This window comes from Symsagittifera roscoffensis, chromosome 4 (assembly GCF_963678635.1).
Source record: "Symsagittifera roscoffensis chromosome 4, txSymRosc1.1, whole genome shotgun sequence".
Taxonomy (NCBI): Eukaryota; Metazoa; Xenacoelomorpha; order Acoela; family Convolutidae; genus Symsagittifera; species Symsagittifera roscoffensis.
In genome coordinates, this window is record NC_087065.1 from 11,117,845 (window position 1) to 11,141,437 (window position 23,593).

Below are 23,593 nucleotides of genomic sequence, written 5' to 3' on the forward strand. Positions count from 1 at the left end.
AGAAGGAACTTTCACTGTAACGCAGGCGACACGACCGAAGGTAGGAACAAGAACGCGGTGACTCGGACAAACAATCAACCTCCACTGGAAAAGGGTTACCATTGGACTATCTTCATCTTTAAAGCCTTCCACTTCACGAACAACTCTACAAAGCCCTTCAAAGGAAATATCCTTCGAAAAATGAAAGTAGTTACGAAATCCGTATTACAAAACAGTGAACGAAAGCTTTGTTAGTTGAGCAGACCTACGGTGTAAATATTTGACGGAAAAATTATCAGATAATCGGACTTCGCGATAAAACTCGACACATCCAAGATATTTCAAGGGAAACAGAAAATTTCCGCACTTTTGTGGCCAAACTGTTCAAGTATGTTCCAAACAGACCAAACAACGACCACCCAAGGGAAAACAAAAAAGGCCTCGACTGAAGACAAGGAAAGAGGTTCAGTTGGTGACATCCGATAACAGCAGAATAGCAAAAATTTCAAGTTCCACATGGACACCTAGCAGAAAACAATCGACAAGATCTAAGCAGACAACCCCGAAAACAGATTAATTAGCTTTCAACGAGTCAACATGTTTACTCTCAGACACAACCAATAATAGCGAGTCGGAAAGGGTACCCGGAATTCATCAGGCATTATCAGGCGGCATCAAACCGGTCGACAATCAATCTAGTTCCGACCCGATTATCGGGACATCGATTAACTTCCCTGTCACGAGATGGTAGAAACTTCAGATGAAGCAGCGAATACCACGGGTAACATCTTCGTAGACCAGGACGGAACACAAGTCCCCCAAAGTTTCATGATCAATGATTGTTTATAGATGAAGATACCATAGCCAAATCACTGGCGCTGCTATAGACCCAATCAATTGAAGCAGGACCTCACCTTCAGAATCCTTTCGCACGTCATCAACACCAATTTCAGCGGATGAATCCGAAGTTGAAATGAACTCGGACGACATTACAGAGAAAATAGCAGTAAAATAAGTCGATCACAACATTCTTCTTAACAGCAAAATTCAAATTAAACTGATACTAAAATAAGGTAACAGCAACTTTTCCCCGTCCAACTGAGGAAAGAAAAAGGTCTTTAACAGGAAAACAAAATACCCGGCGTAACTAATTTACAGAACAGCACTGTAAAGCATCAAAGGTAAGATAATCGAGGATAAATTGATATTTTAAAATATTCTGATTCTTGAACTTTCTAATTTTTATTGAAGATTTCACTATCCAAATCGACTGTATCGACGAAATTGTCCACGTGCATCATTCACATTGATTACTCAGCTGAGGAGAGGGAGAACTTTAAAACTTTTACTTCCTACTTAAAACTTTCTTTTCTTAGATGAACCTAGTTATTCGTGCCATAACCATTTAGTTGCTATGAACTTCTAACCATAATATTTCCTTAATGACTATTGGTTATGTTAATTTTCTTATATTCCATTGGAGTAGCAGCGCTAATACCTCTAACCTTGTTTAACTGCTTATAATTTACACATCAATTCATCCACGATTATCATACCTTCGGTACTTTAAAGTGATGTACTGAAACTTAGTAACGCAGGTTAATGAGTCTTCCTTTAACAAAAAACTTCTGCCCTCAGCCGGACGGGGAGAAGGAGCAGTTACCTTAATTTAGTATTAGTTTAATTTAAATTTTTCTTGCCAAGAGAAAAGTTGGGAACGAATTATTTGACTGTAAATTAATCTTATATGATTTGAGAGGTACATCTCATTCTGACCTCGATCGTTTATTCTCTCCGATGGCGAGAACTTTTCTTTCACTTCTTAATGTTTTAACGTCGAGGTGAATTCACTCTTTGCTTTTTAAATTCTTTTAAATATTATAAATACGTGGAATTAGCTATTAAAAAGGATCTTACCATCATAAATTTAATCACTACCGGGTCACAAAAGACCAAACAATTTTAAATAATTTTGATACAGAGGCAAAGCTGCGCTTTGCAAAGACAAGCGAGGAAAATGGTAAAAAGAGCTCTAAGCAGGCAAACTAATGAAATAAGGAAAAGACTGAAAATACACAATGAAAAAAAAATTGATGAGATTAGGAGTATCACATTCTCACATCTGTTTAACGACTGCTTATAATTTCACTAACACTAGCCACCAATAAAGCAGCTACAGATTCTAACAAATTGCCAATGTTACGCAGCTAAATTCGACCAAAAAGAACTATTTACACGATCTGGATTTGAATATCTGACCTGTTGATTAGAAGTCTCGCGCCCTCACATCTGCGCCACGCTCGCTTGGAAGCAAACAAAAGGCCCAGCTACTGGTGGACCTAACTCTTATAAGTTTTTAAAAATATAGTACTGATCAGGAAAAAATTAATTTTCAAAATTTCAAAAAAATAGACTTTACGCTAATCTTTAGTTTTTCTCTGCTAAATAGGGGTTTATTCGCATATTGAAAGGATAAAACTACTACTCAATCTACCAATTGGAGAAAAACTACAAATCTCAGACTTGACAGAATAGTTTTCGAAAAAGAAGTTAAAAAGGTTCCAAAATTTGATAAAAAATTTGACTTTTCCTGTTTTCAGATTGAAGATTTCCGCACCCTGATTCTTTAGCATAAACTCTTTATATCAAATTTAGCTAGTAGTTTTCGAGAATAGTGACGAAATTTCTGAAAAAAACGGTCAAAATTTTCATAGTCCATAAGTTTTTCTTGAAAAAACTGTAAAACAGATTACGCCGGGAAAATCCAAGCACAATGTTACTTTTAATCAACAACCAACCTCAGTATCAGCAGCTTAATTTTGAAAAAATAATTTGCCAATAACGCTCGAAATTTCAAAAACTGGACATTTTCAAAGGCCATATATTTTTTAATGCAGGTCATAGCCGCATGCGCAGCTAAGAATCGCATAAATGATTTTTTTCTTTCGGTTAAAGCCTTAGTCTCCGATTTGGCAGGGTAACTTTTGAGACAAGTCAAAAAGTTTACAAAATCAACCAAAATGTCAAAAAAGCGCTTGTTTGAAGCCATAACTTCTTTCTATCGAATTCTGGGTGTAATCGCTTAAAAAGGGGAGATCACCAAATTCTATTCTTTTGATTGAAATTTAATCTCAGGTTTATGATAACCTCAGATTTATTCTCTCAGATTTATACTTTTGATAATCTCAGGTTTATGCATTTAATATCCGAGAAAATGAATAAAATCGAAACAATTAGGCCAAAATCCCCCTGATTAAATTTTGAAGGCCGTAGAACTTGAGTTAAAATGAAAAGAGACTAGCGAAACATGCGGGCACATAGACGAGCAGCCGGTGATTCCAATTGTACTACAATTTGAAAATCAGTACAGTAGTTTTGGAGAAAAACTGAAATTTCGGCGAAAAGTGCAAACATTTTCCAAAAGCGTCGCAATATAAACGAAAAACAAAAAACCCAATGCATTTTCAGAATGTTTTTTTTTCGCCTAAAATAAAGTAGCAACAAATGTCACTTAACTGTTTGTGCTTAAATAAACTTAATTATAATTAAACTGAAATATACCAAAAGTGCCACCAAATCAGCGCTTTTATTTGCGACTTAGGTTTAAAAAATTCTTCGTATTAAAACACTACGCTTCGATGGTGTAATTAAGAAAGTAAAACACGAAAAAAATTTTCAGGTGCCATTTTCTGAACAATGTTCTCTGCGGGAAAAGTCTCGTATGCGGTTGCAACACCCTTGCAAGGGCAATGAAGAAACACGTAGAAAGTCAAGATCGAAAAAGATGAGATAAAATTCTGTTGATTTAAATTAAAAATGTTGTTGAAAAGGCATTCATTGGTGAAGCACTAAACAAATTCCAGTAAAAACAGATTAAGGAGGCAGATCATCCATTTATCCTTGTAATCCAGTCTGAGAAACGGAAATCTCAAACCCGGTTTTTGTCGACACTAAGAATTCTCTTAAAATTGCGACTAACTATACGAAGTTTCCTCGAGTTACCTGAAATCGGGCTCGAAATCAATCCTTCAACATAGTTCTTTCGAGTCACTGAAATCGCTCAAACTATTTATGCATCTAGTTGCTTATCTCCTTTATTCTGTCTTCAGATGCTGAGATGAATACCTAATTAAGTGCTATTTCATTTGTGTAAGAAGTTTTGTTTATTCCCTAGGTTCAGATTTTTGGATCCGACTCTTGGTCGCCGCCTCTTAGATGGAGAAAATGGGATAAACTCTTGCTATTTTAACAGCCTAGGTTATCAAAAATTTTGCGGGTGGTATGCAAACTAGTATTTACTTCGATTACCTCAGCAATTCATAAATTACCTAATTTAACTATTGGATTGATTGATTCGTTGTAACGTGCGTTTTGTAATTTTCTCAACCTTTGACTTGTACATCAGTTGTCTAAAAATGACCCACTAATGAATTTTTTTACCAATTGGAAAAGTGATTCGACGCATTGAAATATGATTTTATCTGCATCGAGCAATTTTCAATAAGTTACTGCATTCAGAGGAGATCATTTCCAAAACACTGGAACAAGAACTCGCGATGGGCGGATCAAGATTTTACGAAACCGGGAGAAGTTTCAAAAGAAGAGACTGTAAAAACCTGTTTTTTTAAAAACACTAATCAAGTCTTTTTTTTAAATACAATCGATTAAATGATTTTTTATGATCACCAAGTATTGACATTAGTTCCTTTTGGTCATTAGAGGGCATCTCTTCTGAGATGAAATAACATCAGCAATTTTAAATCCGCTACAGTCAGATCTTTTTACCATTGAACTGATGGTTACTTAAGATAAAAATTACGACGCATCAGAAGTTAATTATTATACTAAAATAAAATCAACAAAGATTTAAAACCCTTAGGCCAATTTGTTGTTTTCATAAAACTTATGACAATCTAGGATCAGTCGGCAGATAGAAATACTCTTCGAGTATTTTCGCTGTCTCTTTATCAACCACACCCTCGTACCTCTCCGAACCCTCCCCACCTTGATCAAACTCATCCTCCATCCGTCCCTCCAGCGAGGGGGGCTTGTCACTGTTATATGACAACGTCACACTTTCTGCATCTTCTTGGAATGTAACTTTTCCTCGTTCTTTTGTGACCGACCTTGAAATTGGTCCACTCGGCGGGATGTCAGGAAGGGGTGCTGGGGTCGGCAGGTAGTACCTCGGATCGTCAGTCTTGTACAACACCTCTGCATGTTTTAGCTTCAAAACATACCGCTTCATTGAGCTTCGTGTCTGGACTTCTTCGCGAATCGCTTGATTCGAATCTTGCAGAATTTGTAGACGTTTAGCCCATGATTTTTCGCTGTATTCCAGTTCTTTTTGAGCTCGTTCCAATTGTGTTTTGAGCATCCGCTCTGATTTTTTGAACTTACTCAGAGCAGCAGCATGTTGTTTATCTCTCGCTTCCAGCTGCATTTTGAATACATGCGCCATTTCTTCTTTCTCTTTCCGCAACTTTTCCAGCTCTTCTTTTTCTTGTTTCATTTTTGCTTCGAATTCTCTCTCTAATTTTTCTCTCACTTTTTGTTTCACTTTCTCAATTTGTTCAGCCTTTTCTTTTTCAAAATCAGCCTGAAGCTTCTCGATAGTAGCTCGCATATTTTCTTTCTCGCGTTCAATTTCCGCCTTCATTTCTTCAATTTTCTCCTCCAAGCCCTGTTTTTTTGTCAACAAATTGTTGATCTTTTCAGTCTGCTGATCGATTGTAGCCTTCAGTGCCTCTGTGTTTCCAGCCGAGCGACTTAACTGGTCTTCTAGCTCTCGGATTTTGTCGCGTTCTTTTGCCAGTTGGTCTTCCAACTTGTCAATGTCCTCTTGACTTATTTTCGGCTCATTTGCCTGTTGTTCTAAAAGACGCCTCAGCTCCGCGTTCTCCTGGTTTAACATTTCGATGTCCTCTTTTAGATCCTTAATTTCTTTTTCCAAAGTTTCAACTTGTAGTTTCATTTCCAGTAACTTATCCTTGCCTGCCTGTTTTTTCTTCTCTTCTTTTGGCTTCGGTTGGTTCAGCATTCCGTGCGCACTTTGAGATATCAAAGCGTCCGTTAACTGCTGTTTGAAACTCCTTCTAATAATTGATACTTTCTCCTCGTGGATCGCCTCTAGCTCCGAGACTTTCTCATTGCAACGCAGATACAACTCATCCGCTTTCTCTTTGAGTCGAGAGGCATACTCGGCTTCGAGAGACTGCCGGGAGAGGATGAGTTCACGCTTGAGGAAGCGAGAGTCTTTCACCAGTTGCATGATGACAGCTGTCATCTGCTGGAGGTCACTGATTTCGGTGACCTCAGTTTGGGATGAGGCATCTCTCCCGAAGAAATTCTTGACCTGGTCATCGGCGATTGAAAGGGAGAAAAAGTTCACATTGTTCCGTTTGTATTCGCGGGGAATAACCTCCATTTTATACTTTGTGAGCTAAATGATCTCTCTACTGTGATCACGTCCAATCCAAAAATTGCATAAAAGCGATAACTATGCGAAGTCCTATTCAATTTGTTCTGTTCAAATTACAGATCAAATAATTCATGAAAAATTAATTCACGCACGTTATACGTTTTTCAGTTGAACTACAAAAAAACTGCTTTGAATTTAATTTTACTAACGCATAATGCTTGTTTTATTTTTTTTAGTTCGTGTTCAATTGTTTTAACTTGTTTACTGCAGTAAAATTCAATTCATCGTTTTAATAGTTTGATAAGAAAACGCAACCATCAAATCCAGCAACAGTATAAAGACAAAACGACCCTTTCAAAGATCAGAACGATTGTTTTCCTTTGCGATTCCATTCGAGGCTTCAGTTTCATTCGATACGTGAATAAATTTGACGACTTTGTTGTTCAGTCGTCTTGACCGAACAACAAATGCAGAATACGTTGAAACACAGGAGCCAAGAAAAACATCTGCTTGCTCCATCAAATACAAATCACCAAACTCTGTACTAGCAGGATTCAAATAAATTTTAAAATTTGAATATTTTTCTCGTAATATTGCGTAAATTTGCTTCTGAACAAAATAGTACGAATCCGTGGCCAAATAAACAGCTCTAATATGATCAAAACTTTTCAAATTTTGATAGATATTATTCAAAATTGTGTTAGCACTAGGCACGCAGTTTTCTTCAATCGGTGGAATGTTTTCGTCAGCGCACTGTTTGAAAGCAAAAATACCAGGGTTGTCTTTGATTCGCGCGCAAGATTTCGCCATGTCGGATGCCACTCGTATATGCACTGCAAGATACGGCCTTTGCGGTACTTTTTCGGCCATTTTCAGTTTGAAAAGCTCTGCCCACGAAAGGTGTGATTGGTACTGGTATTCTGTCTTGAGAGGAGGACTGCTACCTTTAACAACAACTGAATCTTGATTAGTAAAAAGTGTACTCATTAAGCAAGTTACATTGAAGTTTTCTGAAACTTGCAACAATAGCTTAAATGATGTTTATTATAATATTTTGCATTTTTTTGCCAGCACCAAAGAAAAAGTTTTATTTTTTTACTGCAGCTTTCTATACAACCTTTCTAATTTCAGAAAATTAAATTTTGTGTCCTCCACAAGATCAGTAACTCACTTTAGTCTTACAGCAAAGACTTTAATAAAGCATCCAGTGTATTTAAATACAACGAGTCTTTCCCGATGAACAAAAACCCAAAAACTTGACTCTTTTGACCGATTCTGCAAACAGTCTGCTGACAAGGTGGCGTCCAGGATAAGAGTCTTGAAAACTTAAGCATTTTCAAACTGGGGTTAATCCAAGGAAACTTTACTTTTAACTGACAAAGCCCTCATTAGACCCATAGTAGATTACGCCTGCAAATCACCCAAAATCAAATTCTCCGCGTTAGAACGGATTCCACCCTCATGAGTTCCACTGCATTTCTGCACAGTGAAGCTGAAAAAGTAACCGTCAAAAACCACACTCTTTTAATTTCCCAGTTTTTATATCTATACTTACCGTTCCCATCACCCCAACAGTTTTTTCCACACTCACCCCTTTCCCCTCGCCAAATACGTTTTTCAGTACTGAACTGCTCTTAAAAAGAAACCACTGAATTTCTTTGTAACTACTTGTTAAACGAAACCCTACCCCGTAAATTTTCAAAACCGAGACGAAGTCTCCTTCTTTGTTTTTAAATTTTGTTTTACTTTAAAATTTAGCTATAAAAAAAAACAAGTAACCAAGTTCCCTACTGAAACCCCCCTCTAAAATTTTGTTTTGTATCCCTCTAACCAAAATAGACCGCTCAGAACACTCCCTCTCCAGAATACGCACTCTAAGCTCTCCCAACTCCGAAAGAATATAGCCGGCTCTTATAAACTTAAGTTTCCCGACGAGACAACTCCCTTTCCCCTCGATGCCCAACCTGCTCCCTTGCACCCCACACTACTTTCTACCTTTTCAAATTTCCCCATAACACCTTCCTACTTAACACTGCAGACCTGTGGCTTCGGCCGGCGGATGTCGCAAAGTTCCTAGACCTGTAGATGGACGAGCATAACCCGAACCCAGGCTGAAACAACAACAAGAACAACAGCATGACCGAATGAAACTCCATACCCCGTTTAACCAAGAAATTGTTTCCAGAGCGGTTCAAATTTCTTTTGACTCGAAGGATAACCTTTTCGCAATGTAGATGAACATGCATTCAAAAAATTAATCTCAAGCCCCCTGTAAATTGCTCTTACTGCTGTTATTTTATCAACCTGAAGAAGTTGCCAGCTTTTACTCAGAGCAGGGTCCAAATGTAAGCAGCTTGGCTCAGGCACCTTCTTTCAGTTGTCTTGTAAATACCACTGTGAGTTATTTTCTTTGCACCAACCACTCGCTTGCGTTTAAAAAGAACTCTATACAAAACTTGCACATCAAAATGTTGTCCAGATTTGACAGTGGTGGCCTTAAAATAGATCAAATTCCAATAGTGCACTCGTAGGATAACTTTTAAGGTTTGGTAAACCAAAGTATGACAACTAAGCTTGCAGAGATTACGCCAAAAATCTTGAGCCAAAAAACCATCCGCATAAACACTTTTTACTTGGTGAAAAAGCCCTGCTCTTACTCATATTTCCACTTATTAACAGCCCACAAATTATTAGTCATCCAGTAAATTTTCATCTGGGAGCAAGTTGCCTTTCAAAGAAATTAATTCCTCTTGTTCGCAAAGATGAGAACGAAAGAAAGAATTGACTTCTTCAGACATACAAATACATTTACAAAAAAATCAAACAAAATAAGCAAATAATTTTTTGATAAACGTACGTATTATCTGAACAGGATAGACGAAGGGCAAATTAGATGCCCACTAGATGTCATACACTGAGTGAGACATAGAACGTTAATGTGTAAAGATAGATAATTATTAAAGCAGCGTTTAGTTTTTTGTAAATATTTGGAAAATTTCAAAATTTATACAAAAATGGCGTTTTCTCGAAAACTAGCAATTTCTGGAAGGTCATATTTTTAGAATAGAATCAGAACCTCAGATGAGTTTCTGGTAGCATCCAGATTAAGCACCTATTTTTTAAAAGAAAAACAATCTATTTTCTTATTTTTTAAGTATTTGTAAAATTTCAAAATTTACCAGTTCAGTGGTTTGAAAATTTTTTTAAAGTTGATACTGTGGTTTTTTAAGCCCGAACATTAAAGATGAAAAATTGGATGCATTTTCGGTGATATCGTTTGTGTTTTTGTTCTCAGATTTCATTTTTGAGCCGACAATTTCAAGAAAAAAACAGCTTCTTTATTTGTGTAATCTGAACTGAAATTAGAACCAAGAAAAAACTAAAAATTTTCATGAAATTTTAACTGGAGCTTGAAGTAAAGAGTAGTTCAAAAATACAGAACAATATGCAACACATTTTTTACGTACACAAAAAATGACGTTTAAATCTATATTTTATAGCATTTGGACTCTTTTCGAACCTAATCAGAAAATGAAAACGGCGGTTTTTTTTGTGACCCCTACCAGCCATGATCTTTTCCTGTTTTATGAGTTATTACCTTCTCAGATACGGCACGGATAAGCAATAATATAATCAGGACTCTGCTTTCACTTTTTCAATATCGTCATCTTAGCATTGTACAAGATTTCAAAAAGAACTAATTGATTTCTCAATATCCGTCACCATCTATTCAAAATGCGAGTATGATTCTGTCTTTGGTTACTGTAAAAGATAATTAAAGATTCGAGATTGAAAAAACTGCTCCACCCATTCGTAACCTAATTAGTGAACCAAATGAAATACAAAATGCTAAGTAGGAGATCTCCAGCAGTTTAGCCTATTGGTTTGCCATGAGAATCGCGATAGCTTTCTATACTAAATTACTTGTTTTTGTAATTGCTCAAGTATAAAAGGTATTCCGTGATTAGTTTAGTCAATTTATATTGCTACCTTACCGCAAGCACTCAGTCGAGAAGAACCGCTCTTAACATCATGTACCGAATAATTTTTCTAAAAGAAAAAAGTAAAAATTTCATAAACTTTTAAACCATTTGTGATCAACGCGCATTTTTCATACGTTTAAGAGAGAAAATTTAAAATGGTCAAAAGTTGAACCAAAAAACCGATTGTCATCACTAAAAAAATCTGATGAGATCAAAAACTGTCAGAAAATGCTTTCGGCATTTAAAACAATTTTCAAGCATTTCTTCATAAAACAATATCATTAAATTTGTAGTTAGATTAGTTTGAGGTAAATTTGTCGGGTGATCAGAAATTGCTAGTGGTTTTAATCTTTTTTTTCCTAATTATTATAAGGTAATATGAAGAAGAAGTTAATTTGAAGAAGTTCATGATAATGAATCATACTCTAAATTCAAATTTTTCTGATCGCAATTAGGAATAAGGAACTTCTTAAACTTTATTGGAAACAGCAATCAATTTTCTTATCCCCTTTATAATACACTCGTACATGAAATGAAAGCATAATAACGTCAGTTTTGATGGGTAAATCTACGATTAAAGCATTAACAACCACCGGCTTAAATAGGAACTCTCTTACTTTTTAATATTTTTATCGAAATTGGATGTAAATCAAATCGCCGTGATCCTACGTATCGTATGAATTTTTAATTTGATATTTTAACTCTTTTTGAAAAGCCTTATATCTGTCGATATCGTCAAGAGCGGTTCATTAAGATAATAGAAGGAAAAACTTCAGTATTGACGAGAAAAATGTCCGGTTCAAGAGGTTTGCAAATGAATTCCGCCGCTTTGCTTTTGCTTACGATAACTTTGTTTATCGCTCTTTTCACCTCTTCGACGAATGCAATAAGAGTGCAGGCGTGGGAGACGAAAAGATCTGCCGGCCCATACCAACTCTTAACAACAGGTAACTTCTACTTTTTTCAAAGGCTCAGGTCTCACACACGGCGGATTTAGAGGGGTTGCACCGGGGCTCACTCTCCTCAGAATTGGGACTATTTTACTATACAAGTGTCTCTTCTATTTGGTACTATTCTACCACATACAGTTTTAATCGACCTTAATTTAGATTTTTAAATTCGTATACTTAAAAATTTAAGAAAGGGCGTGTATCAAAGTAGCAATTTTTGTATAAACCTTTCAAAAATTCCCGATAAAAAACACTGTTGGGCACAATCAAAAAACATTTTTTATGTGACGCAAAATAAATTGGATAAACAAAACATCGCTGGTGTTTTCAGAGAGACCGCATAAACAATGCAAGCAAACTAGAAAAAAGAAAGGCAGTTAAAAAATTAAAACTACCCCATTAAAACGTAAATAAACTATTTAAGTTCATAGGCCTCATTTACTTTTTCTTTCATCATTCACTTTTTCAATACACTAGTTATCTGAACTTACGGGGCCTATGAAACCAGAAGACGATAAGCAAATTAGACGGATGCTACAAAAACAAAATTAGACGAAATATATTTTTTACAGATCTGGCATTTGAGACGAAAAAGCTATGAAAAAGAAAGGGGCAACAAAAATTTCATAGGAATAAGGAACTCGAAGCAAGTTTCACAAAAACAAAAAGAACATAAAATGTCAATACCTATCAAAACAATTAGTTTAAATGAACATTAAATGTCAAATCCGTGTATTACAGGAAAGTTTTGAATTTACAGGAAAATTTTTGGCCACCGAAATTTAACTGTTGTCTGCAAACAATTTTAATCTCTCTCACTTCCGTCTATTTTCTCTCAATTGCAGTTTTGCAAAATCGTCTAATTTCCTTTTAAGTACCTCTGTCTAATTTGCTGATCGTCTAATTTCTCAACCCCCTACTATTACATGCATATCGATTTCAGAAAATATACAATTCGAAACGGCGTATCGCATCACTAGCGATAGAGCACAAAATTAAAACAGTGGTTCGCCGAAAACAAAAAGGACGAAAGCCACTGAGTCGAAAAAAACTCGAATAATTATTTTTACGTTTGTCTCGAATAAGGTTCATTATCGGGAAACGTTGAGATAAACACAATAACCAGTTCTAAAAAGTTTTGAAAAACAAATTTATCAAGCAGTAAGTAAGCAGACAATACTTAAGTAGACGATCGTTAAAAAACAAACACAGTTTTACGTCCTTCTCACTCCCGAAGCACAAATGAATTAAAAAAAATAGCCAACAGACAGTTAGGAAAGATTCAATAAACGCAAGTTAAAACAACAATTTTTTTAATGGAAGAATCTCAACTTTCGATTTTCAAAACAAACAACAGATAGCCTTGAAGCTCTTTGAATTTCTGGTACAATTTATGATTCAGATTTTTTGATAATGTTCACTTAACTTCAGAAAACTGGATCAATAGGTACATTTTTTTCGCTGGGAAATCTGATAATAAAATATCGTTTTCGAAATAAGAAGTCAATCACGTTGTTCGAGACCCTTTTACTTTCGCTGTTCGATAGTGGAGTTTGCCTTCCTTTTAAGAAACGACAGCAAATGCACTTAAAAAAATCAAAAATCAGACCGCGAAAAAGTAAAATTGAGCCTTAACAAAATTTAAAACTTTTCCTGAAAAAAAAAAACGAAAAAAAAAATCACCGCAACCTATACAAGATCGAAATTACGTTATAAAAAATATGTCCTTCAAAAGACGCATTATGAGGCAACTAAACAGATATAACCTCAACCGAAACCATTTTATACCGAAGAAACATTAAAGCGAAAAATAATAAGCTAAATAATGAAAAAAACTCAGAGATAGTTTACGAACAGAACACCTATTTAAAATGCAGACACGTGCAAAAGATATCTGTGTGCCAGACATTTGCTGAGAACAGACATGCCAACTAGCGGCCCAAATGATTCAAACCATTACGTTAAACTAGTGGTCTAGATTCTAATGTGATAACGCTTACTAATTGCAAGCGCAATTAAAATACTTCAACGTTTTTGTATATTGTTTTGTTACCGAAAAATTTTAACTGATTTCCAATTTTTAAAAAAGCCAAAAAGACTTCGTAGCATAACGCCGCGTTACGATAATAACCAGAGTTTACGCCCATACCTTTACTTTAGCTTGCATAGAGATTACTTGAACAGCTTGGTCCAAAAAGTACCACAACGCTTAAATGCAAACTAGGGTAATTCGCATCTACGGCCGATTGTTTGTTCAACCTGCAAAAAAGCGTCCACCAACGCTGGAAGGCTGTGACTCTAAATTATTTATTTCTGAAAAAAACTCGAACAAACTTTTGTAAGAGCTCACGTCTCCTAAAACATTGAGCTCTGGGTCTCACGTCTTCTGGAGCTTTGCTTTTTAATGGGAGCTCATTAAGCAAGCCTAAGGCGGAGGCTGGTGGCATCTAACAAAACTTTCCATTTGATGTAGGTTCCCGATTTTGAATAATAACTTGAGTAATTTGATAGCAAAAACTTTATTTTCAATTTTTTAATAACACGCACCAGTTTTTAAATCAGTCTAACATAATATAAAAAGCGGTCTCGAACTTTATTGAATATCGAAAAAGAAAGATCTATTTTTTAGTTTCTGATTATGATTGAAAACAAAAATATCGTTCTCTTCAAAAGATTATTTATTATAACAACGTAACAGTTGCTTATTTTGCAAACAACTATAAAAATGAACTATAAACAAAACACCTAGTAATGCATGTAACAGTAGATAGATGGCTAGAGTTATATAGTTAGATAGATGGAAAGATAGATAGATAGATGAATAAATAGATAGATAGAAAGATAGATAGACATATAGATACTTCGATAGATAAATACATAGATGGGTACGATAAGCACAACGTATCAATTTAGCAATTGAATTGAAAAAAAAACAGCAAAACATAACCCTGATTTTAAAATTTGTTGTTTAAAAAAACAATCACTTAAATAAATACATGGGACTGAAAAATTGGTTCAAAGACTGCGGAATAAAATCAAACAACCTCTTGAGTACCATGTGCCTATTCTTACCGCCTGAGCTTACGATGACATTTACCGTAATCGGGTTTTCAATACAGCAATCGCTGTTAACAGGAATGTGTGTGCTTTTCTTAACGCCTAATAAATTGCTAGCAAAATTTTGGATTTCACAGTGAAATGTCCAACTGTCAAATCAAAGTCCATGAATTCCGCTGTTAATTCTATCGAATTTATTTATCAAACACTTGCAACCAAAAACTACTCCGCCTTTTTTGTGACAAGTCAATTTGTATTTTCAAGAAGCCTCAACATATCCTTGAGCAAATCATAAAATAAACTTGCTTGAAGAAACTGTATTCACTCACAAAACCTATACATAAAAATAGTTTAATTACTTTTTACAACTAGAAGATAAGAAAAGATAAACGGAAAATTTATGCTTGGGAAGTTTATGTTTATTCAGTCAAATTTTGGCGATCAAAATAAGTTTTGAACCAAAAAAAATCATACCCTTATGAAGATATCAACTTCCAGAAATCAAATGTTAAAAGATATTTTATCTCCGATATAGTTTACGAACAGAACAGCTATTTAAAATGAAGACAAGTGCAAAGATATCTGTGTGCCAGACATTTCCTGAGAACAGATATGCCAACTACCGGCCCAAATGATTCAAACCATTACGTTAATTTAGTGGTCTAGATTCTAATGTGATAACGCTTACTAATTGCAAGCGCAATTAAAATACTTCAACGTTTTTGTATATTGTTTTGTTACTGAAAAATTTTAAACTGATTTCCAAGTTTTAAAAAAGCAAAAAAGACTTCGTAGCATAACGCCGCGTTACGATAATGACCAGAGTACGCCCATACCTTAACTTTCGCTTGCATAGAGATTACTTGAACAGCTTGGTCCAAACAGTACCACCACGCTTAAATGCAAACTAGGGTCATTCGCATCTACGGCCGATTGTTCAACCTGCAAAAAAGCGTCCACCAACGCTGGAAGGCTGCGACTCTAAAACTATTTATTTCTGAAAAAACTGCAACAAACTTTTGTAAGAGCTCACGTATCCTAAAACATTGAGCTCTGGGTCTCACGTCTTCTGGAGCTCTCATTGAGCAAATCATAAAATAAACTTGCTTGAAGAAACTGTATTCACTCACAAAACCTATACATAAAATTTGTTAAATTACTTTTTACAACAAGAAGATAAGAGAAGATAAACGGAAAATTTTTGCTTGGGAAGTTTATGTTTATTCAGTCATATTTTGGCGATCAAAATAAGTTTTGAACCAAAAAAAAAATACCCTATTGAAGATATCAACTTCCTGAAATCAAATGTTAAAAGATATTTCACCTCCGAACATTTATTGCAAAGCTCTGAGAGTTTGAAAACTGGCCATGCTCTGGACTAATTTATGCGCGCTTCAAAGAGTTTATTTATAATGCTGAAAGCGTAATGCGAATTAGTTATTTATGCGTGGCTAAATCTTCCGCACAACGGCATCGCTCCAAATTGAATTGAGGCTAGCTTATCGGTCGTATTAATCAAATTGATATGTTGCTCTTCTTTCGTTTCTTTGCCTTTTTAGATTTTCGATACCCTCTTCCACATGGTATAGATAGTGTCTTGGTTTGTTTCCTGGAGTACTGTTGAGAAAAAGATCCAATTCTTTTTCCTTCATTTTCCCTTTTTATTCAGTTAAGTTAACTCATTAACTGATACGTGATCAAATGATAGTTGATATTTCATATTATTCAATTTGATAGCTCAACAAGATTTCTCGTATATCAGGGCGAGCCTGCACGTAAAGCCAATTAAAAAGATTTTTTCTACTCAATTGTTTGACTTAATTTAAAATTTTTTAGACCATATCAGGTACACGTCAGGTATTTGACGCTATACAAAAATCAATTATGTTGGTTCAGCCGCAAGATCTATAATAGAAAAGATTACAGAAATTGGATCAAGTTAACATCCCCAACCCCAAATAGATCAAGTTAAGATCCTCCACCCCAGCGCTTGATATAAATTAAATTTGCTAAGCGCTGCATGTAAAATGCTCGATTCTGATTGGCTGAAAATTCCCAACTTAGAACCAAGAAAACATCCTCCCCCCTAAACGTGTTAAGGGTTGAGGATGTTAACTTGGTCCCAGAAATTTTGTAAATTTATTCGCAGAATTAATCAAGCTCTACTCAATAGTGAGCTCAGGCATTGGAGAAAAATTCAAATACTGACCCGCCGCGATATTGTTATGCTGCAATTTTGTCTCTATTTTTGTTTGTTCTTTTTATGCCAAGTACAATTTCATTTATAACTTATAACGGAATTATTTCAGTTTTTTGCTAGCCCGCGTTTTGCTCTTAGCTAAAACACCATTCAGTCTACGTTTTCCTCTGAGCTGAAAAAAGTGCGACTCAGCGGCGTTATATATCTAAGGTGAAGGTTCAACGTGCCGAAGTGTCAGTTCGCCAAAAAGGCGGGAAATTTTGTTTCTTTTGTCATTTGAGGTTATAATTTATCTTCAGAACAATTAACAGGGGTATGTAGAAAATGAGCATTGTAAAGTGACTTAAGCAGCAAAACAGCCAGCGACAGGTGAACGGAAAAATAAAACATCAAACGAGCAGCAATGCCTTAGCGCTTTAAAAGATCCAGCCAATTAAATCAAAAAATATTTTCGGCAAACTGACACACTTGATAATTTCGGCAAACTGGCCTTTCGGCACGTTGACATGCCACCATATCTAAGATATCCTTAAAGCGACTTCTGAATGAATTTTGCAACAAGACAAACCACGGCATCGGAACGTAAAATTCTAATCAAAATATTCTACCTATACCAATTTGAGACCAAATAACATGCTAAACTAACTCAATGGAAGACGATAATGCGAACTTTTTAAAGTAGCGTTGGATTCCGAGACCTTAAATATGTGACTTCCGAATGCTAACAGTTCATCTAGATGGACTTGCAGGAAAATATATTCGTGATTTTCATACAGGGAACGAAAACTTCGTCAGACAAGCTTTTCATAAGATGAAGTAAACTGCCCCCTTAGAAGAGCTAAAATTAGTTAATAGTTATGATGCATTTTTACCGTGGCCGATGGCTTAGTCACCAGCCTGCCATCACCGGGTTTGTAGAGCCCTTAACAATACGACACTTTGTCATCGCTTTCAGTAGAAGTCGCATAACGTGATCCATTTTCACAATCAATTAACGGTTCTAATTGAAAGCCGCAAAGACAAAGAACATCACCCCTTTCATTCATTACGACAAAACTGTCAACTTTATTTATAATATTAAACACAGAAGCGAAGCTGCGCTTCGCAAAGCGAGGAAAATGCAAAAAAGACCTCTGATTACGTAAAACAAAAAGAAATCAGATAAGAAAAGATGAAAAAAATACACCTTGGGAAAATCTTTTAGCTGAAATGAGGAGTAACACGTTCTCACAACTGCTCCACGACCACTTGTAATTTTCTTACACTAGTTACCAATAAAGCAGCTGCAGCTTTTTATAAAATTACTAATGCCATTCAGCAAAAATGCGACCAAAAAAACTATTTCAATGTTCGGATTTGAACCTCCCACCTGTTGATTAGGAGTCTCACGTCCTCACATTTGCGCCAAGGTCGCTTGGAGGTAAACTAGTGGCCCAGCTGGTGCTGGATGCACCTGTTTTACTATTTTAATTTTTGATAGTATTGATACCGAAATGCGTTATTTTCAAAGTTTTAAAAAAATGGTTTTTACGCAAAACCCTAGTGATTTGCAAAAAATTGGACTTAAAGGAGAAAAATATTACTCGTTCTTTCAATTGAATTCTTTATCTCAGATTTGGCTGGGTAGTTTTCGAAAAATTGAAAAAAGATTCCAAGAAACGATCAAATATTGTAAAATTTGACTTTTCCTAAATCCATTAAATAAATCCATGAAACCGTAAATCCATTTTCCTAAATCCAAGAAACGGTAAAAATTTCAAAAATGGGTTTTTGCGCTAATTTTATCGGCTTTTCTTGGAAAAAAAAACAGGGTGAAACAGATTACACAGGGAAAATCAAAGCACCAGGTTAGTTTGATTGAAGTAGCAAACTCAAAATCAGCGGGTTAGTTTTTGAAAAAAAAAGAATCAGTTTCCCAAAAACGGGCAAAGTTTCCAAAAATTGACATTTTCTATGGCCATATTTTTTCAAAAAACAGGATATAGCCGCTTACACAAGGAAGTTTCGCATAAATGTTTTCATCTCTTTCGGTTTAACCCTTTATCTCCGATTTGGCAGGGTAGTTTTAGAGAAAAGTCAGTCTCAAAAAATAACAAAAGTGTCAAAAAATGGGCTTGATTGATGCCACAACTTTTTTTCTACCGATTGTAGCCGCCTGAGAAGGGAGATCGCCATGATTTGTTTTTTTTAATTGAAACGTTCATCTCAGTTTTGCGCATTTAATATTTGAGGAAATGAAAAACAAATAGTTCAAAAATCCCCTTCCGAAATTTTCGAAGACCGTAGAACGTGTGGCAAAACAAACAGAGACTAGCAAAAGAAGCAGGCAGATAAAAGAGCAACCACTATGTCCATTGGTACCACTTTGTTGCAAAACCTCAGTAGTTTTTGAGAAAAAAAATGAAAATTCTGCCAAAAAAGTACAATAATTTTCCAGAGCGTCGCAAAAAAAAACAAGAAACATCAAATCCCATACATTTTCATAATACATGTTGTTTTCAACAGGACCTTAAACTAGCTGAAAATAAAGGCAGCACGTGCTATTAAATTGACAATGCTTAAATAGACTTGAATAGGAATAAAGTGAAATATACCAAAAGTGTCACCAATTAGCATTTTATTTGTGACTTAGGTTGAAAAAAAATTTCTTCGAAAAATACACTACACTGCGCTTGTGTAAATAAGTCCGTGCGTTGGTATTTCGGTACTTTTTCGGGAGTTTAATTATACCTTTAAAAATATCACCTGGTACTTCTGCTTCAGACGAACTGATGGAAAAACTGGTGGCGAAGGCAAGGTACGAGCAATCAAGACACCATCCACGCGAACTGTACTGGTGAAAAGACAGTTGGAAATCAAGATAAGCGAAGGCAAAACACCGCAGAACAATACCAATAACTTAAAACGTGCAAAAGGACTGGCTAAGAAGGATTCGTCAAAAATGCAGTTTAATGTTAAATTATTTCTCAATATATGTCAAACTTGCTCCTATTTTGATTAATTTCCTGCCAAGCTTTACCCAAAAATGTTACATGAATGTTCACCAATTTCAAGGTTAGCCACAAAGTGTACATCATAACATCATTGATCAATGAATTTTGAAATGAGGCATTAAACGAGCAAATAAATATGTAACATATCCACTAGTATTTTCTTACCCGGCGATTTGAGAAGAGCGACAACTGAAGTTCTATTTCTACCAGGTAAGTGTAGCTCACTCGTTAAATGGGCAAAAGAGAGTGTTTTACCGCCACTAAAACTAATATTCAACTTTTTCCAGTAAGAATTGTACGGTAAATGACTAGGCAACTCGCACGGTAATTTAGAAATAATCTTTTCATTATCAATTTTGACAAGGCAATTCAAATTTCGAGACTCTTTTGGCCAAACGTCAGGAATAATTTTGGAAAGCTTAGACCATGAAATTGTTTTCAAAAACGTGCCGTGGTCTTGTTTCGGGTTTGAAAACATATCTGTGTCGAAAATATCTTCAAAAGCTGTCAAAGAAATTGAGCCAAGTGGCGCAACGGGGTAGTAATGTATGAATGGCATCAGTACTATGGTGAACCTGAACTCCTCGGCAAACTTCATAGTTCCCAGAAGATGATCCAGCTGGTTTCCAAGGCGCCCCGAGCAGGGACAATAAAGAACAAAGCGTTCACAACATGCAAATGATAGTAGATAAAGACAAAATAACAAAAACAACATTCTCATGTCATCTGAAATTCAACATAATCTGGACAAGTATATTGGAAATTCAAGTATACCGGAAAACTACTTAATTCAAATCTGCAATTTTTCAAAGGAAAAAGGATAGGAGACCTCATATATGCAACAATAGTTGCGATTTGGGAAAAGCGACGACTAAATTTCAACGAAACTCAACTCACCGGATCCCAGCATTCGACAACAACCCATACATTTTCTGAATGCTTTTTTTTAGTGTAGATTCTAAAATCTGATTTGAAAAATGGTGAAAACTAACAAAAAATACAAGCATATTTTCACGTTATTTCAGAGCTGTGGAAAATGCAACGCTTTAATACGGTACAGTGTGTTTCGCTCACGCCACATAAACCCGACGAGGTAACGTGACTGATCTTTGGCTTATAGAATCGGCGGCGACTGCTTTTGACGCGGACCAGTACTGAAGTTATGGACTTTTTTATTCTCTTCGATGAATTGGTGAACGGGTTCCAGGCAAGCCAACACGAGTGTGCGCATCGACGTGCGTGCGTGCGTCATGTAGTTATGCTTGTGTAGTTATTTCAATTAATCTAATTAATTATAAATTAACATTGATTTAATTCATCGAATAAAATAAAGGCGTCCATGACTAATCAATGCGTGTTTTAGTTGTTCACATGCCACTGACTTAATTCATTCTCGTTCATGTCGATTTTCACGTTTCAAAAAATCAACGGTATTTCAAATGAAAATTACAGTGCTGATTTAAATTATCCGGACAAAACAAACAAAACTTGAATTTTCAAACGCGTTTTTCTCAAATTGGGTTAAGATTAGACAAAAAGTGAAGAGAACAAAAGTTGCTTAGAATTTCACCAGAATTAATATGGTGCCATTTTTTCTCCGAAATTCTCAACAAAAAATTTACCCCAAAAATGGGTCATTTTGGCTTTTTTCAATTAATCAAGAATTACGCTGATACTATTTTGTTAATTGATAAGAAAATTATATCACAGGAAGCCCCTTACGCAGCTCAACAAAGTTTAAGAAGGGCTCAATCTCCAAAAAATTTGCGCAAATTGTTTAAAATTTATTTTTAAACAGATTCTGGATTTTATATAGTGAAAATCACATTTATTGACAATCAAGTGAATTTTTTTTCTCTTATACTGGTTTTTTGGAGATTTAACCCTTCTTAAACTTTGTTGAGCTGCGTAAGGGGCTTCCTGTGATATAATTTTCTTATCAAATAACAAAATAGTATCAGCGTAATTCTTGATTAATTGAAAAAAGCCAAAATGACCCATTTTTGGGGTAAATTTTTTGTTGAGAATTTCGGAGAAAAAATGGCACCATATTAATTCTGGTGAAATTCTAAGCAACTTTTGTTCTCTTCCCTTTTTGTCTAATCTAAACCCAATTTGAGAAAAACGCGTTTGAAAATTCAAGTTTTGTTCGTTTTGTCCGGATAATTTAAATCAGCACTGTATTGTTTGGAAGCGTTTAAAATTCTTTTGGATCCATTGCCAACTTAAATTTTAGTTTTCACGAAATAATTTTACAGATTCAAACTCAAGGGGCTTTCAAATCATGAAGATTAAAATCATTAAGCCGGCAAAAAAAAAACAAATTATATCTGAAATTTTGTGCGACTCAAAACAAAAAACGCTCAGTTTCGAAAAAAAATTATAGCCAATCGAAGATTGGAAAAGAGTAATAAACGCAAGTAAACATAAAAAATACTGACTTTCTTGAAAAAATGGCTCATTTCGAATTTCAAAGAAAAAAATAGATGCCCTTTAAGCTCTTTGAATTTCTAGAACAATTTATGATTGGCGCTTCTTTTGATAACATGAACCCAGCTTGAGAAAACTGGATCTATAGGAAAAGTTTTTATTCCGCTGGGAAATCTTAAAAACAATTTCGACTTCCTCTTAAAAGTCGAAAAACATCCACCAGCCTTTATAAAAAATTCTTATTATCATTTACCGAGCAGCCGACGCAACTTGCGAAGACGCGCACTGATGCAAGAACAGAAAAAATACCAAAAAAAAACAGTTGGCCTAAATAGATTTAGGCAATCAAATTTTAAGAGTTGTGACTTTTACGCCACAACATAGTATATTTACAAATTACAGAAATAAACCAAAAAAAACAGAGAATTACAATATAAATCAAAGCAGAAGCAAAATACGCCGAAAAAACATAAGCAGAAAAAAAAAGACCGACAATAAAAAAACAGAGGTCATAGCTAGACTCGAACCAAAAATCTTAGCCATCCCAGGCGCAGTCGTTAACTCTAAGCCAAGTGTGCTGAAGATAAAAAATTTGAATATATTATAAGCCACTCTATCAAATGATTCAACTGACTTTGGTAAACCATTGATGTTTTTTTTTCAAACAAAACACAATTGCTGATCTTCAATTTTTTCAGCAAGTTACAGTAATAAACCGATGAACTTCATATATCAACGATGAAATATAATCAACTAATCTTAAAGAAAATAAATTTATCTGGACGCCGTGGCCCAGTTTACAAGGATTCAAAAATTCGCTGTCACAGTTTGGAATCTCTTCGGAATATATTTTGCCTTGTATGCTTGTTCTTTTCTTCATAAGATACGGTTAGATTGCCATGTTTAGTTCTTAGTTCACATAATTTATCATTTCAAACCTTTTATTGATGTGGTACAGAAACTTAATGATAATTTATATAACTATATTTTAAACTGACATACTGGCAGTTTCGCAGCACGGAACAAGGAAAAGTAACACAAGAGATATACTCAAAATCAAAAGTTCTTCAAGTTTTCTAGCTATACCGAAGGTAGCAAACAAAATGGGAACGGTTTAAAATTAATTACTTTTTGATTTAAATTAAACTAAATTCCGTGAAATTGGCAGAATTCTGGCTTACGTCTAGTTTGCAGAGTGGTATAGTTGAGTTCTAAACATTTTTACTTACTGTTCAGACTAGATGTCGCACAAATCAGCCATCGAGCACAACTTTGTATTTCTTTTTCGGACATTTATGTGGGCCCAGACTAATTTCAACAGAAAGTAATAACGTTAACCGACAAGGATGGCAAATGCCGTAACATTCCATCTCCTCAACTTGTTCGAATCGTGATGCGACATTTCGTATTATACGACAATTAGAAGTGAGCGACAATTCGCAACGGGCGACAGTTCGCAACAGGTGACAATTCGAAACTGGCCAACACGGATTAACTCGCACTATTCCTGCCGTGAAAAATGTAAGAGCAGCGGAGTAAGCGGTGGTTACTTGCTATGCCTTGTTACAAATGGTCGGGTG

General features: G+C 35.3%; 3 protein-coding genes and 1 long non-coding RNA gene across 6 annotated transcripts in view; 1 reads left to right on the forward strand and 3 right to left on the reverse strand.

Moving 5' to 3' along the window:
- Positions 1-23,593, reverse strand: part of LOC134843598 (putative leucine-rich repeat-containing protein DDB_G0290503) — a 210,754-nt gene that overhangs the window by 162,663 nt on the left and 24,498 nt on the right. The window lies entirely within an intron of this gene.
- LOC134843600 (myosin-11-like) lies at positions 4,795-6,619 on the reverse strand. The gene has a single exon (XM_063859753.1). It carries the CDS (start codon positions 6,404-6,406, stop codon positions 4,883-4,885), a length of 1,524 nt encoding a protein of 507 aa, XP_063715823.1. The 5' UTR covers positions 6,407-6,619; the 3' UTR covers positions 4,795-4,882.
- Positions 6,737-20,305, reverse strand: LOC134843601 (GDP-fucose protein O-fucosyltransferase 1-like). The gene is made up of 2 exons (XM_063859754.1): positions 19,749-20,305; positions 6,737-7,344 (listed from the first exon to the last, which is right to left on the reverse strand). Exons 1-2 carry the CDS (start codon positions 20,302-20,304, stop codon positions 6,755-6,757), a joined length of 1,146 nt encoding a protein of 381 aa, XP_063715824.1. The 5' UTR covers position 20,305; the 3' UTR covers positions 6,737-6,754.
- Positions 10,953-20,772, forward strand: LOC134843605 (uncharacterized). The gene is made up of 3 exons (XR_010162605.1): positions 10,953-11,330; positions 19,354-19,793; positions 20,609-20,772. It is a non-coding gene; the product is annotated as an uncharacterized LOC134843605 (long non-coding RNA).

Excerpts from the sequence above, each read along its gene's own strand:
- LOC134843600 (XM_063859753.1), bottom strand. The coding sequence starts at position 6,406 with ATGGAGGTTATTCCCCGCGAATACAAACGGAACAATGTGAACTTTTTC.
- LOC134843601 (XM_063859754.1), bottom strand. The coding sequence starts at position 20,304 with ATGAGAATGTTGTTTTTGTTATTTTGTCTTTATCTACTATCATTTGCA. Across the intron at positions 7,345-19,748 it reads CGCTCTTCTCAAATCGCCGG|GTAGCAGTCCTCCTCTCAAG; the intron begins GTAAGAAAATAC and ends TTGTTGTTAAAG.